The sequence below is a fragment of the Sminthopsis crassicaudata genome, chromosome 2 (assembly GCF_048593235.1).
Source record: "Sminthopsis crassicaudata isolate SCR6 chromosome 2, ASM4859323v1, whole genome shotgun sequence".
Classification (NCBI taxonomy): Eukaryota; Metazoa; Chordata; class Mammalia; order Dasyuromorphia; family Dasyuridae; genus Sminthopsis; species Sminthopsis crassicaudata.
In genome coordinates this window covers 656,152,600-656,165,797 of record NC_133618.1, presented here as the reverse complement: position 1 = coordinate 656,165,797, position 13,198 = coordinate 656,152,600, and the positions used below count along the sequence as shown (strand labels likewise).

The 13,198-nt window shown below is 56.4% G+C and overlaps 1 protein-coding gene and 1 long non-coding RNA gene across 20 annotated transcripts in view; one reads left to right on the top strand and one right to left on the bottom strand.

Annotated features, from left to right (window-relative positions):
- The window catches only part of CAMK2G (calcium/calmodulin dependent protein kinase II gamma), a 58,924-nt gene extending 49,503 nt beyond the window's left edge, over positions 1 to 9,421 (bottom strand). For all 19 annotated transcript variants that reach the window (XR_012487179.1, XR_012487180.1, XM_074296799.1 and 16 more), the window contains exons 1-2: positions 9,184 to 9,421; positions 7,662 to 7,756 (exon numbers count right to left, since the gene is read on the bottom strand). Coding sequence is in view for 17 of the 19 variants with exons in the window: in XM_074296799.1 (XP_074152900.1) it covers positions 7,662 to 7,756; positions 9,184 to 9,248 (160 nt within the window). In the remaining 2 variants the exon portion in view is untranslated. The remainder of the gene's footprint in view (positions 1 to 7,661; positions 7,757 to 9,183) is intronic.
- A 64-nt stretch (positions 9,422 to 9,485) lies between these two features.
- Positions 9,486 to 13,198, top strand: part of LOC141558925 (uncharacterized) — a 28,947-nt gene continuing 25,234 nt past the window's right edge. The window contains exon 1 of the long non-coding RNA XR_012487182.1: positions 9,486 to 9,943. This is a non-coding gene — a long non-coding RNA (uncharacterized LOC141558925). The remainder of the gene's footprint in view (positions 9,944 to 13,198) is intronic.

The following is a 13,198-nucleotide window of genomic DNA, read 5'->3' as shown; positions in this document are numbered from 1 at the left end:
TGACTTGTGAGGGAACACCCCACTCTGGATCTGAAGTGAGAGGGTCTTCAGTCAGGGAGGGGGTCTTGGGCAAGGCAAATAACCTCTTGGTGACCTAGTCTTCTGATTTGCAGAATGGGAAGGACTGGGCTTGGTAACCCCTAAAGTCCCCTCCGAGGCTGAGGCTGCCACCCTGTGATCCTGGCTTTGTCACTGACTGTACCATTCCAGGGAATCATGTGAAAGAAAGCTGGGCCCTGGAATTGGGCCCCTGAGCCTCAATTTTCCCTTCTATGAAATGGGGACAATACGTACACTAGTTCTAGTTCTAGTTCCTGAAAGAGCGGCGTAAATGGGAGCTCTCATTATTCTGCCACGACAACGTGGGCCCCTGAACGGCACCCTCAGCCGCCAGCACCACAGCCCCAAGGAGATTCTGAGCCCCTCGGCCCCAGCTCCGGGTTCCAATCTCGGCTTTGCCCTTCTCTGGCTCGTGACCACCCAGAGACCCCCCCCCACTCTGTGACTGGGAGGGGCCTGGGGGATGTCTCTCCTGGCCCCGGAGGCTGCGTGAGCGGCGAGCCATGATTCAGTGCCGAGCGCGGGCTCCTGAGCATTCATAGATCCAGCCACGGCTGAGGTCACTTCCAGAACCATCAATCTCCTTCAGCTCTCCCGGAGTACCACCCACCCTCTCTCCGAGCCCAGCCCCCTCCGCACACTGCTCTGGAGGGCAGCAACGAGCCTTTCACGGGGGCTCAGTGTCTTAATCCAGCTTTCCCGGCAGCTTGTAAGCAGCCCACAGGCCCGGGCACCGGGCAGGGGAGTCACGGGGCCTAATCCGACGGCTCCCCCACGTCCCCCACCCGGGGCTGCGACATCCTCTCCATCACGTCCCCACCCGAGGCAGTTCCTGTGAGGCACAAAGAGCCCGGCAGTGGGCTAATGAAGGACGGCCTAATGTGTCCTGTTCCTCTCCTATTCCCCACAGGCAGCGCGCTGCACAGGCAGCTGGGAAGGGTCTGTGACTTCATCAGTGCTGGGAAAACTCCCAGTGTGGAAACCGGACCCACAAATGGACTCCTCACCCACCTCTGAAAGCCAGAGGAGCATCGATCTCCGTCTGGGAGGGATAGCTGTCCCAGCCTGGGCCCCTCCCCCACCTCTCCTTACAGGTTGGGAAACTGAGGCCCACCGAGCACCCTGCCCCACGCCACCCCGGTCAGGAAATGGTGAAAAGGGGGCTCTAACCCAGGCCCCTGATCTCTCACCCGAAGCTCTCCCCTCTGCCCAAGACAAAGCCCAGCCCAGCCGCTGTGGAGACTTGGGGTGTGAGGTCACCCACCGAGTGGGGTGTGGATCCCAGGCTCCCCAATTCCAGGGCTGCTTTCTGAAGTGCTCAGGAGGAGGGAGACCCCCCCCCCATCACACACCAATCCCAACACTCTGGTCCCAACCCCCGGCCTCTAACCAGAGAAGGCTTCCCCCCAGTGAGGGGAGGAAGGGCTCCCCGGGAGCACTCCTACACGAGAAGCTCAGACCTGCTGTAGGTGGGAGAAAACCTCTGCGGACCCCGCTCTGCCCCCCGGGGAGGGGGAGGCCCTGCCCGGGCAGCACTCTGTGCTGGGGGACAGGACATCACGCCGGCTGCCCCTAGAGGGTGCCAGCCCTCGGGGCAAGGGCAGGGTCAGCGCCCAGGCTTCCTAGGCCAGGGGACTCTGGTGTCAAGAGCCTCTGCCGCCTGCTTGGGTAACATTTCCTTCACGGTAACCAGCCCGCCCCAAGTAAAGCATCCCAGGAAGGCAACCCTAAAAATAACTCCTCCCAGGCCAGCAGCAAGCGGAGGGGGAGGGGAGAGAATGGAGAAGAGGGGATCAGGAGAGGCCGTGGTTAGGAGGGGCCCGGGGGAAGGGGGATCTGGGGAGCAGGGGAGAGCAAGAGACAGAAGGGACCTCTGGGAGGGACAGAATGGTTTGCTCCATCACTCTGGTCCGACCTCCGGGCGAGGATGGATGAGGGGATTCTGGGAGTGGGGCAGGGCCTCCAGTTGGATGGCAGGGAGGTAAGGGGAGTCCCTGCCCCAAGAGAAGGGCCGAGGGGCGCGAGCCAGGCTCGGGGCACCAGCGAGATGAAGAGTCCCCAGCCAAAGGAAGCTCTCGGCTCCCCGGGCCTTGAAGCCGCTCTCTCTGGTGATGGCAGATGGCAAAGGCCCTCTGCCGAGAGGTACTTTAAAAGGTGCAAAGTGCCAAGTTGCTGCTGTCACCAGCTCCTCTGGCACCCAGAGCCCCGGGCACGGCACCCGGTGTCTGCCAGGGCTCTCGGGAAAAGTGGGGTGAGGGACGGGCACACCCCGCACCCATCCTACCCCTAACAAAGCAAACCGCTCCTGGGCTGCCCCTCAGCCTGAGAGTCCGGCCGCTCACTTCCCCCAAGGGCTTCAGGACCGGGCCCAAGGCCCAGCCGACCCCTCCCGGCGGCTCCACCACGATGGGCCACAAATCCAGCGTGGCTCCTCGAGAGAACAGCTCTCCCCGGACCACCCCTCCACAGCGCTCACATGGTAACCTGCTCTAGAGCACCCCAGAATGGGGGAAAGGCAGAGGGGAGAACGGGCCGGGCCCAGATTCTGCCCCGTCCTCCTTTACAGCACGGTGACCACCAATGAGACAGGCCGGCCCACCCGAGTGAGGTGCCCCAAAGCAGGAGGAGGAGGTGAGAACGTTCCAGCACAAAGGGCCGGGCTCTCTGTCCCACCCCTTCTCCTCCAACATCCTTATTCTGAACACGGATCACACACCCTGTCCCCCGGTTTCCCCGGCCGCCGTCCAAGTATATCACAAACTGCTCGTCCCCCCAACCCCCTATCCTCAGCAGAAAAATAGCTCCCGAGATGCCGCAAGGGACACAAATGTCATGGGGGCTACTCAGGCCAACTCGAGGGGGGCGGAGACTCTCTGCTGGCACCACCCAGACGGATCCCCTTTCAGGCCCGAGGGCCAGCTGGGCCAGTGGCAGAGACAGCCTCATGCCTCCCGGTGGCCAACAGGCCTCAGCGGGCCCACCCTGGCCTCACATGGCGACAGGCAGACCAAAATGGGGGCACAGGCCTGGGGGACGATCCCGGACTGAGCCACACTCGGGCACACGGCGATAAGCTCGCCCTTCCCTCGCCACCCCCCGCTCCCCAGTCACAGGCCTCCAGGCCGGAGAGGACGGCGGAGCAGCAGGGGAGGGCCAGGCCCGAGACAAACACACGACACTAACAGTCCTCCTGCCCTGCTGGGGGCCCGAAGCATCCCCCTGCCCAGTTGCCCCAGCAGGGCAGGGCCGGAGAGATGGGGCAGAATCCCCCCCGCTCCCTGCAGGCGCGAAAGCAAAGCCGGCCTCCCTCTTCCTGCCTCCCCTTCGACTTGGATGACTCTCCAAAACTGCTTTTTTCATTTTTATTCTGAATGTGCATTTCCACAGACACAGGAGGAACAGAAATAAATAGCAAATTAAGCTTCAAGTGTGTAACGTACAGCTTACTCTTCATTGAAAGTATGTAATAAATTCAACATGGAGTTTTCAGGGCTTGTCTGCAGTCTGGAGTAATTATGCTCCCACTGGGAAAGGTTTAACTGGTTCTACCAGAGGTGGGGGCAGGGGGCTCTTATGCTGCCCCAAACAGACAAGGGTCCTATAGCACCCTCCTGGCCCTCGGTCACAAAGCCTCCAGTTGAATAAGCCATCTCCCCTTGTGCTACAGGATCAAATTGGGAGGTCCCTGACCCCTCATCTGGCCCAGCCAAGAAAGCAATCATAAATCTCTTTAAACCTGATTCCACGCTCAGTGACCATCCCACCTCGCTCCACTTCCTACCACCAAACTAAGTCACGCCAAACCTCTGATGCTACAGGGAGACTAAAGAGAAAAAAGGGGAGGGGAGTCTCCAGCTGGTTACAGGATCAGAGAATATCAGAGTTAAATGAAATCAAGGGTTTCGACCAAAAAAAAGAGAGAATATTTTAACCCATTGCTCTAAACTTCTGATCTTATAAATAAAGCAAGAGAGGCCCACCATGAGGGTAAGATCTTTCCCACAAGTAGTAATTAGGAAAGCCAAGATTTGAACCCAAGTTCTTTAGATCTTCAGCATCGCACAAGGGAAACTCATGCACTCACACGGCATGGTTTTGAAGAACCCACAATTCTTCTAATCCTCTTGTCCAAGGTAACCAGATCCTATGTGCCCAGAGGAAATCCTCAAACCTGAGCTTTAGGCCCAGGAAGGACGCTGGAAGCTACCTTGAATCCCCAGCAACTAATAACTTTCTGGGTCCAGATTTGTGATTGTCACTGATATAAGGAAACTCTGCCAATCAAGTTCAGCACCAGCTTTCCAACGTAGCATCTCAGAGCTGCCCGGGGCGCTGAAAGGTTAAATAACTTCCCAGAATCACACGGCTAGTAAATGCTCAGAGGTGAGACTCCCATGACCGCCTGACTGAGGCTGGCTTTCTAACCACCTCACCACACGTACTACTCTAGTCTCCTAACTGGAATTCTACACCTTCTCTGTGTAGGTCAGCTGAACTGCCGGCAAAAAGAAGAGGAAAAGGATGGGGGGAAAGAAGGCAAGGAAATCTGGGTGATGGAGCTCTTCCCCCTGGAATGGTTATCCAAGCCCCCACACTACCTGTGTGCCCACCACGGCCTGGGCTCCGAAATCCAATACCTCCTTAGCCCCGGGCAAACAGTGAAGAGGTGAAATCCAGCCCCAGCTGCTCTAGTACCTTTATAAAATATACAGCGTAAGCCGAGAGGCTGCAGGATAACCACGGCCTTTACTCTAGGGCCCTATGGGGCAAGAGCAGAACATGGCACGCATCCCAACCCTCACCCAAGGGACTCTACCCCACCCTGCTGCCCTCTCCCTTCTCCTACTAATAAACATCCCTAAAATGTACCTTCCTGTTATGCTCTAACACTTCCTATCATCCCAATGACTCCATACCCATTTGATACTGGCACTCCCCAACGAACATCTCTTCTTCCCCTAAGCTCCCACTCAGGATGTCCTCACTGTTGGCATCTGTGCCAATCAGAATGGACCGGTTCTCTACATTCTTCTGCTCCACAGATTCTTGGCACATAGTCCCCTCTCCCCGCCCCAGGGCACAGTCCCCATCTGGGCATGACAGTCCCAAGAGAGAACAACATGGTACCCTCGCTCACATTCCCACAGAAAATACTTTGCTAGGGTTCTTTTTCTAAGTGGGGAAAAAATAATAAAGCCTGGTTTAAAACATACTCTGGGTTAGGGTCCCTGGGGTTTGGGGACAAACGCACTGGTTTAGGATGATTTACAAGAGATAAAGAGGAAAAAGGCAAGGGATTATAAAGGGACATTCCTCTACCACTTTAGGGCAGCCTGGGGGCAAGGGGGGAGGGAGAAAAGGCATGAAGCTCTATTTCAGGTCAGGTCAAAGACAGCAGACAGCTTCCCCAAATCAGATCTATCGGCACAGGACTCAATTTCCAGTTGTCCTTCCCTTCCCCAGCTACTGGACAAGACGAGGGCACTGTCAAGAGGAGCGAGGGGCATTGCATCATCACTTGGAGACACCAGACACCAGGGTCCCATTTCTGAGGGCGCTGGGACTTTGCTGTGGGCTGCTGTGAAAGATGTATCCATTCCTAGGGCAGAGAATGTCTGCAAGGGGAGGAAGGTGGGAATGAAACCATGTTCCTATCCCAGCCCACACTGCCCCGACGGAGGGTGGGAGGGCACCCTGGCCACCCACATGTTCCTATGGCAACCATTACCCTGGAGCCAAGATGCCCAAACGGAAAAGACACCAACGAACAAGTTGAACTTGGTGGCAGATGCTCAGGGCCAAGAAAGCAAGGGGGAGCGGGCTGTGAATAACAGAGGCCGACAAATCCCACACCTGGGGCCGCCTCCTACGGGATCCAAACACCAGAAGGTAGGCAGGCCCAGAGGAACGCATCTGTGCCCTAGGACCACGGTCAGTCCCAACCACAGAACATTCGTTATTCTGTTCCCACGACCCTGGGATACTGATAACACTGGCCCATCCCCTCTAGCTCCCCTCAATCCTAGAGCCTGGCAACGTGACCCTGAAATTTCAAAAACATCTATAAAGCAAAAATGAAACCCTCCTGCCCTCCGAGAGCTTATTCTACTCAAGCAATCCCAGCGCTCCCCTTTCCCTAGGATAATAATAAACAAATCCTGATGTGGTACTTTTAGGCTTACAAACCCCCTTTTGTACACAGGACTCTCATAACAACCCAGTGAGCTAGGCTATCCCCATTACTGTCACTCCCATTTTACAGATGAAACTTAAGAGGAAGTTAAGTGACTCTCCCCCCTCCAGTTGTATACCCAAGTGTCAATAGCAGAATATGAATTTGGGTCTTTCTTGAAGGCAAGCCCCAGGACTCTTTGCACCACAGTCCCTCTATGTGGCCCATTTGGGGTGTCCTTCCTGTAGTGCTTTGCATCCTTCTCCCCTCACAGCTACGTACTGGAGTCCTCATCCCACCCCATCCACTAAACATCTGTACACAATTATTCCTTCACTGGATCTATTCATTTACCCATCATTCATACTTCAAGGACCACACAAGCCAAGAGGCTGGTATATTCCAACGGTGAGATTAGAGGAACTGTTCTAGAGTGGGGAGAGCAGTGTGGAGGGCGAGGGGAAGAGAGGGAGAGAGAGAGAGAGATAATTAGACCTTGTCTTCTCTGGCCTTGAAAAAGCCTCCACAGTCAGCCCTGAAGTCAGACCTCCCTGCTCTGGAGAGCTTCAGCCCCTCTGACCCACCGCCATCAGGTGCTTTCTCACTTTCTCTTGTTCGTGAGGCAACCAACCTCCGCCCAGGAGAGATTGCATCTGCGGCTGCATCACTAACTTGGTAATTTGATCAAAAAAAGGCAATCCAGTTCATCTGGCAGGATTTGTTCCCGAAGAGTCCTCGCCAATACCAGCCTCCCCTGATGTTTACAGATTTTTTTCCCCTTGGGAGTCTATTTGGCTGCCTGGTGGGCAGGGGGAGGCAAGCAACCATCCAAGCTGCACATTTACTGCAGATTCGACCTAAGCACAAGTTGGGAGGGGGAGGATTGTGTGAGGATAGGACAGCTCAATATTCACCGCCTCTGACCCCAACAAATCAGTATCCACTGGGACCTTTCCTCATAGTCACCAAATTAGGGCTTCTTGCTTTGTGCTACATGAAACTAAGCTCTACATTTCTCCAGCAAAACTCGCAGTTAATGCCACCTTTTCTCCCCCTAAGGGATCAAACTCCCCCTGCTGTGCCAGAACCTTCAGCTGCCCCAGTCACCCTTGCGAGAACAACCCACCACTTCTTCATTTCTTCTTCCATCCCAAAGGCCCCTGGGGCTCTTCTGCCTAGACAGAGGAGCTCTCTGTACCAGTTCCCCAGAAAGTCACTTCTCTTCCAAGTTCCAATAATCACCTCCTACCATCACCAACTTCTGCTCCATCACCCAAATGCATGCGGCCAGACACCCCACTCTTTCAGGGGAGCAAGATTAAGATCAATCCAGCAACCAGTATTTGTGAGGAGCCTACTATGTGCTGCTGGGTGCTGGTATGTAAGGACAGAAGCGCAGGGTCCCTGCTTCCACCCTGCACACACTCACCTCGGGCTGATAGTTTCTTGGTGTTAATAATTTTTGCTGCATACTCCTGAGTGGAGGTTTTCTTAACACATCTTCGGACCACAGAGAAGGCGCCCCTGGAAAGAGCAGAGAGCAAGAACTGGGACAAAGGCTGGACCCGAGGGACCTGATCTCACGGTAATAAGAACGCCCTCCCTGCCCAGCTTCCAGATCAGAGGGACCCCTGCCCTTAACCAGTCACCCACTCCTGACCGTGACTCCTCCAGCTCTAGAACAGGGTGCTAGCCTCTTACTTGACCCCCCCAACCAATGGCACCCCATGTGACGAAAAGCAGCATGGCTTAGACTATTTCCCTCCATCCTCTGCTTTCATCTGACCCTGGTGCAAAGAAAGACTCGACTTCAGGCTCCCAGGTGTGGGATTGGTGGGAAATGTTCCTCACACACACCTGATGCGTTCAGAGCAGCCCTGCAATCTAGGGGAGAAGTGGGAGTGAGAGAGGCAAAGGTCCCCTCCTCTCCTACTCGTGGGAGCCATAGTGGGGAACCCCTGGAAATCGGGGAGGTGGAACTCCCTGGGGAAGCACCATCTCCCTCCTCCAGGGAGGGATAAAGCTCTAGCACGGAGTGGGGGTGGGGGGCGGGGGGCGGAGCGAGGCCGAGGACCCTCAGCGTCCCACCGCATCCCACCGCATCCCGGCTAGGCTGGCGGCCAGCAGAGGGGAGGAGAGCCGTCACAAGTGGGGCAGGGGCCCCAGCTGTCAAGGGCAGGGCTACAAAGTCTCTCCCTTCCTTCTGGCTTTCCCCTCCCGGTCCCGTTCCCCCCCCCTCCCCGGCCCGAGAAAGCCCTCCGGCTTGCGCTAGCCAGCTCCCCCGGCCTGTATGTGACCAGGCTGGGGGGCAGGGCGGGGGCTGCAGTGGCCGGGTTGGGGGGGGCGGGGAGGGGAGTGTGGGGCTGCAGCAGTAGCGGCGGCGGCGGAGGCAGCGGCGGCCGGCGGCAGCTCGGGGCCGTGCGGAGGGGAGGGGGATGCTGCGGCTGCGGCGCGCGGCTCCCGGGACCACTGCAGGGAGGTGGGGGGGAGGGAGGAGGAAGGGGGGGCTGCAGCAGCGCCCAGCAGCGGGGTCCGGATCCGGGAAGAGGCTGCACTAGCCCACAGCCGGGGGCGGGGCCAGGCGCCCGAGCGGTCCCCCCCCTCAGACCCCCGGGCACCGGCTGCGGCTCGGGCCGCGGGGTCCGGGCTCGGACAGGGTGTGACCAAGGTCGGAGAGCCTGCGGGGCCGGAGCGGGCCGGGGGCGTGGCTGGGGAAGCCCGGGAGCGGCCGGGGGCTGCGGGCAGCCGGGGCTCGCCCGTCCAGCCGGATGCCGCGGGAGGCTCCGGGCCGGCCGCAGGGGCCGGGGCCGGCCGGGGAGGGGCCGGGGGCGGGGGCGCCGGGCGGGGAAGGGGCGCCGCACCGGCCGGGCTGCAGCGGGGCCGGTGCAGGGCCGGGGGGCGGGGGGAGGAGCCGCAGCAGCGCCCGGGGGCGGGGGGAGTCCGAGCCGTACTTGCCGAGCTCCTCGTAGAGCTGGTAGTCGTCGGTGAAGCGGGTGCAGGGGGCGGTGGTGGCCATGCTGGCGGGGCGGGCACGGCTGCGCTGCCCGCTCCGATCTCCGTGCACAGTCACCGCCGCCCGGCCGAGAGGGAGCAGGAGGAGGAGACGGGGCTGAGCCCAGCAGCACCGCGAGACTTTACCGGGGAGCGAGGCGGGGAGGGACACCCCCGCTGCCCGCCCCCAGCCCGGCCCGCCCGCCCCCGGGGAGGGGCTTCTCGCGGGCGCTCCGCCCCGCCCCGCCCCGGCCGGGCAGCCGCCGGCCCAGCCCGGGCACCGCGGGACCGACGGCCCGGGCCGGGCAGGGGGGCCGCGGGGACGGATGCGGGGAGGGGGGGCCTCTACCGACCCGGCGGCCGCCCCACGGCTAAGGTCCCGAGAGGCGGGAGGGGACGTGACCCCAGTGTCCTTCCCAGGGGTCTGGGCTGCACGGAGGAGTCCGGCATGGAGGGCTGGGGGGTGGAGACTGAGAGCTGGCGGCCCCTGCCTCTATGACGGAGGCCCTGAGACCGGGCCCTGGACTGAGGGACTCCTAAACAGACCCCCGGGGCCCCCAAACCCCGCCGCTGCGGGCGCATGGCCGGGCGGTCCCACCGGGCCCCTGCACCGCCCGGGCTGCAGAAGAAAGAAGCCCCAGGAGCCGACTCGGGATCCCAGCCCGGCCACTAGCGAGCGGGGTCCTGCCCGGGCCTCGGTCCCAGGAGGGAGTCCCCCAGGTAACCGATGTCTCCGGCTCCCTCCGGCTCCGAAAACCGTGGTCCTGGGCGGAAAGCGAGGCAGAGGGCCGACCTGAGTCTAATTCTGAATCTACCGCTTAGATCCTTGGTTGTTTGCGAGGCTTTAAGTGAAATGACTTGCCCAGGATCACGCAGCCAGTAACTGTCAAATGTCTGAGTCCCCATTTGAACTCGGTTCCCCCTGACTCCAGGACCGGGGCTGCACCCACGGCTCCACCCTCTGTTACTTCTTTATCTGGGGTTCCTAACCTGAGGGCCTTGGTGACCTGGTCCCCTGGGGCTCTAGGGCAATCTTATGATCTTCAGAGACATAATGATCAGAATTAGGAAATGGTTCTTGGCTCCAGGAGATGACCAGTAGGATCAGCTAGGAGCACCCCAGAGTGGTTAGAGCTAGGAAGGGACCAGAGAGCTCTCATCTTGTCAAACCTCCCTCATTTTGAAGAGGAGGAAATTGAAACCCCTAGAGGCTGAATAAGTTCCACTGAGGCAGCCAGGAGGTAGGTTGGAGAGTGCAGAAGTCTGCACTCAGATGCTGTGTGATCTTGGGCAAGTCACTTAAATCTCTGAGTCAAGTTCCTTGTGTGTAAAAAATAGATAACAAAAGCACTTGCATCACAGGGTTGTTTGTAAGGATCAAATAAGATTATGTGAAATGCTTTGCAGACCATAAAGCACATTATGGTTGTTTGTTGTTGTTGTTGTTATTACTAGGCTACATATCAAATGGGTGACAGAGCTAGATTGCAAAGCCAGCCTCTACTGACTCTTAAAGTCTCCAGAACCCATGTTTAATTCAAATTTGACCAGAGCCGAGTGAAGCATTACTTCCCCATGATAAGAACCATCACCCAAACCCCAAAGATGGATGACTGACATCTCTCGAGTCAGCTAGGTGACAAACAATCGGGAGAAGGATGGGAGGGTAGGGAGTCTTGAGCCTCTGGGGTGTATCCAGCTGGCCTAGAAGAGCAGGTAAAAGGGAAGGATTAACATTTCCATTCTCTTTTGGCCAAATCCCAGGATACCTCCTCCTCATTCCAGCTCGTGAGAAACATACCAACTGCTTTGCTTTCTCTTCCTTCCCGCAGCCCCCTCCACACACACATACATATGCACACCGTGAGGTGGGGGCGGCAAGTAGGGCACAGGGGCATAGCTATCCCAGAGCAGGAACAGGCTGGGCAGGTTCCAGACCTGCCCAGACAGCTGCATGCTCACCTAGGCTCGGGCCGGAGACAGCTGAGCAGGGCTGCAGTGTGCTCTCCCTCTCACTGCGGCTGAACAGACTTGATTACACCAGGACACCCACTGGGACTCGGCTGAGCTGGGTTTCATCCAGTTATCGGGCGGGCTCCTCCAGGGAGCCAGTAGAAAGAATCCATCACCATAGCCTCATTTCCAGGTCTAGGCAGTGGAGGCTGGGAAGGGAAAAGGTGGACACCTTATATGGCAGAATGGGGCTAAAAGGATGATGGAGAGGGAAAGGAGATTGCTGAACTGGGGAGGGAGGGCACTCTAGAAATCTGGGTTCTAGCTCTGACTTTCTCCTCACTGGGACACAGGATTTAGCCATAGAGACTGGATCTCTGCTTTCACTAGTACAGGGAGGAGATGCTCCCTACCAGTGCAGTTGGCATCTTCTCTGCCACCCATAATTTGGTTTGTTTTGAGGATGCAATTGCCCAGGGTCACACAGGTAGTAAGTGTCTGAGGCTCAATGTGAACTCAGGTCCTCTGACTCCAGGGTTAATGCTCTATGTATGCACTGTGCCACCTAGCTGTCCTGTCTTTAAAACCTGTAGTTTTAAAGAGTTGTCCAGAATAACCCAGAAGTATCCAGGGATACCCAGCTAGTAAATGTCCTCCTGCCAAGGCCAGCTCTTTATCCATTAGGCTTTCAAAAAGAGACCAAGCCAGGTAGGATTTAAAACCACATATGTTCAGAACCATAATCTTAATCTGCTGCATCCCTGCCCCCACATTTCACTGAACCTTAATTTCCTCCTTTGTAAAGTAAGGGGAACTGGATTTAATGGTTCAGTCACTGGAGCCCTGGGAACATCTTATCTTCCAGAAATAGTCAGATACTAATAGGTTTCGATGGCCCCGGATTGGTCTGAAGAAGGGAAGTGAGAGAAAAAAAAAAAAAAAAAAACGATTTAAAGGTTGAGTTTGGGACAAAGGTGAGGGACAATAAAACCATTCTCCACCCTAGTCTAAGATAACTGGAAATGGGATGTCAAGCCACTCCTTATCTTAAACGTCCCAGTGAGATCCAGGCCCTTTTATGAGGAACAAATCCTAAAGGACTTTGTGGAGGGGAGAGACCAAAACTTAAATTTTGTGTTTGTTCGTTTGTTTGTTTTTTCAATTACTGTGGGTAAGCCTGGCTTTCTTTAGCTCAGCTCAGAGTATGTTCATTCATGGAATAATCATAGTTTTATGGTGAAGTATTCTATGTATATGATCTTGATTTTTCAACAGCCCCAGAAGGATTATGCCCTACACGATATAGATGAGAAAACTGAGGCTTAGGGGGTTCTGTGACTTAATTACTGTTGGAACCCAAATTCAAAACAAGCTCTTTTGGCTCTATGCCCAAGGCTCTTTCCACCACTAGTGCCTCCACTAAGCAATCCACCATCAATTGTCATCAATTTTTAATTCTAGATTAAAATGCCTTAGTCCCTGTCCCTTGGGAGCTGATCCTTAAAGTTTTACATTTATTAACATGAAGTGAAGGGAGAAGAAGGAGATGCAGGTGTAAGGCTATTCAGATGGAAACCGATAGAGGCTGGTTCTTGGGGATCAAAGCAGTGAAACAGGGAAAAAGCTTGGAGTGTCAGCACATCCTAAGGAGGGTCCCTGGCTTCTATTGCTAAACTGAGTCCTGTCCAGCTCCCAAGTGGTTCAGCTCAGACTCAGATCTAGAAATGCTGATTCCAGGTCCAATGCTTTCTCCATTGCCTGGCTATGAAGGGGATGGAAAGGTGAGTTGGAACAGGGGAGGAAAAGGAGGAGGCTGAAGAGTTCAACTCAGCCTTTATGTCTAGCAAGTACTAAGTGCCAAGAGCTGTGTGCTAGGTCCTAGAGAGATGAAAACACATGTGAGTATCATTGCCCTCATGGAGCTTACATAGTACTAGGCAAATACAACATATAAGTAAGTAGGCATAAGGTATATACAAATTAATTTCAAGAAGAACTCACTAAGTGTTGGTTGGGAAAGAT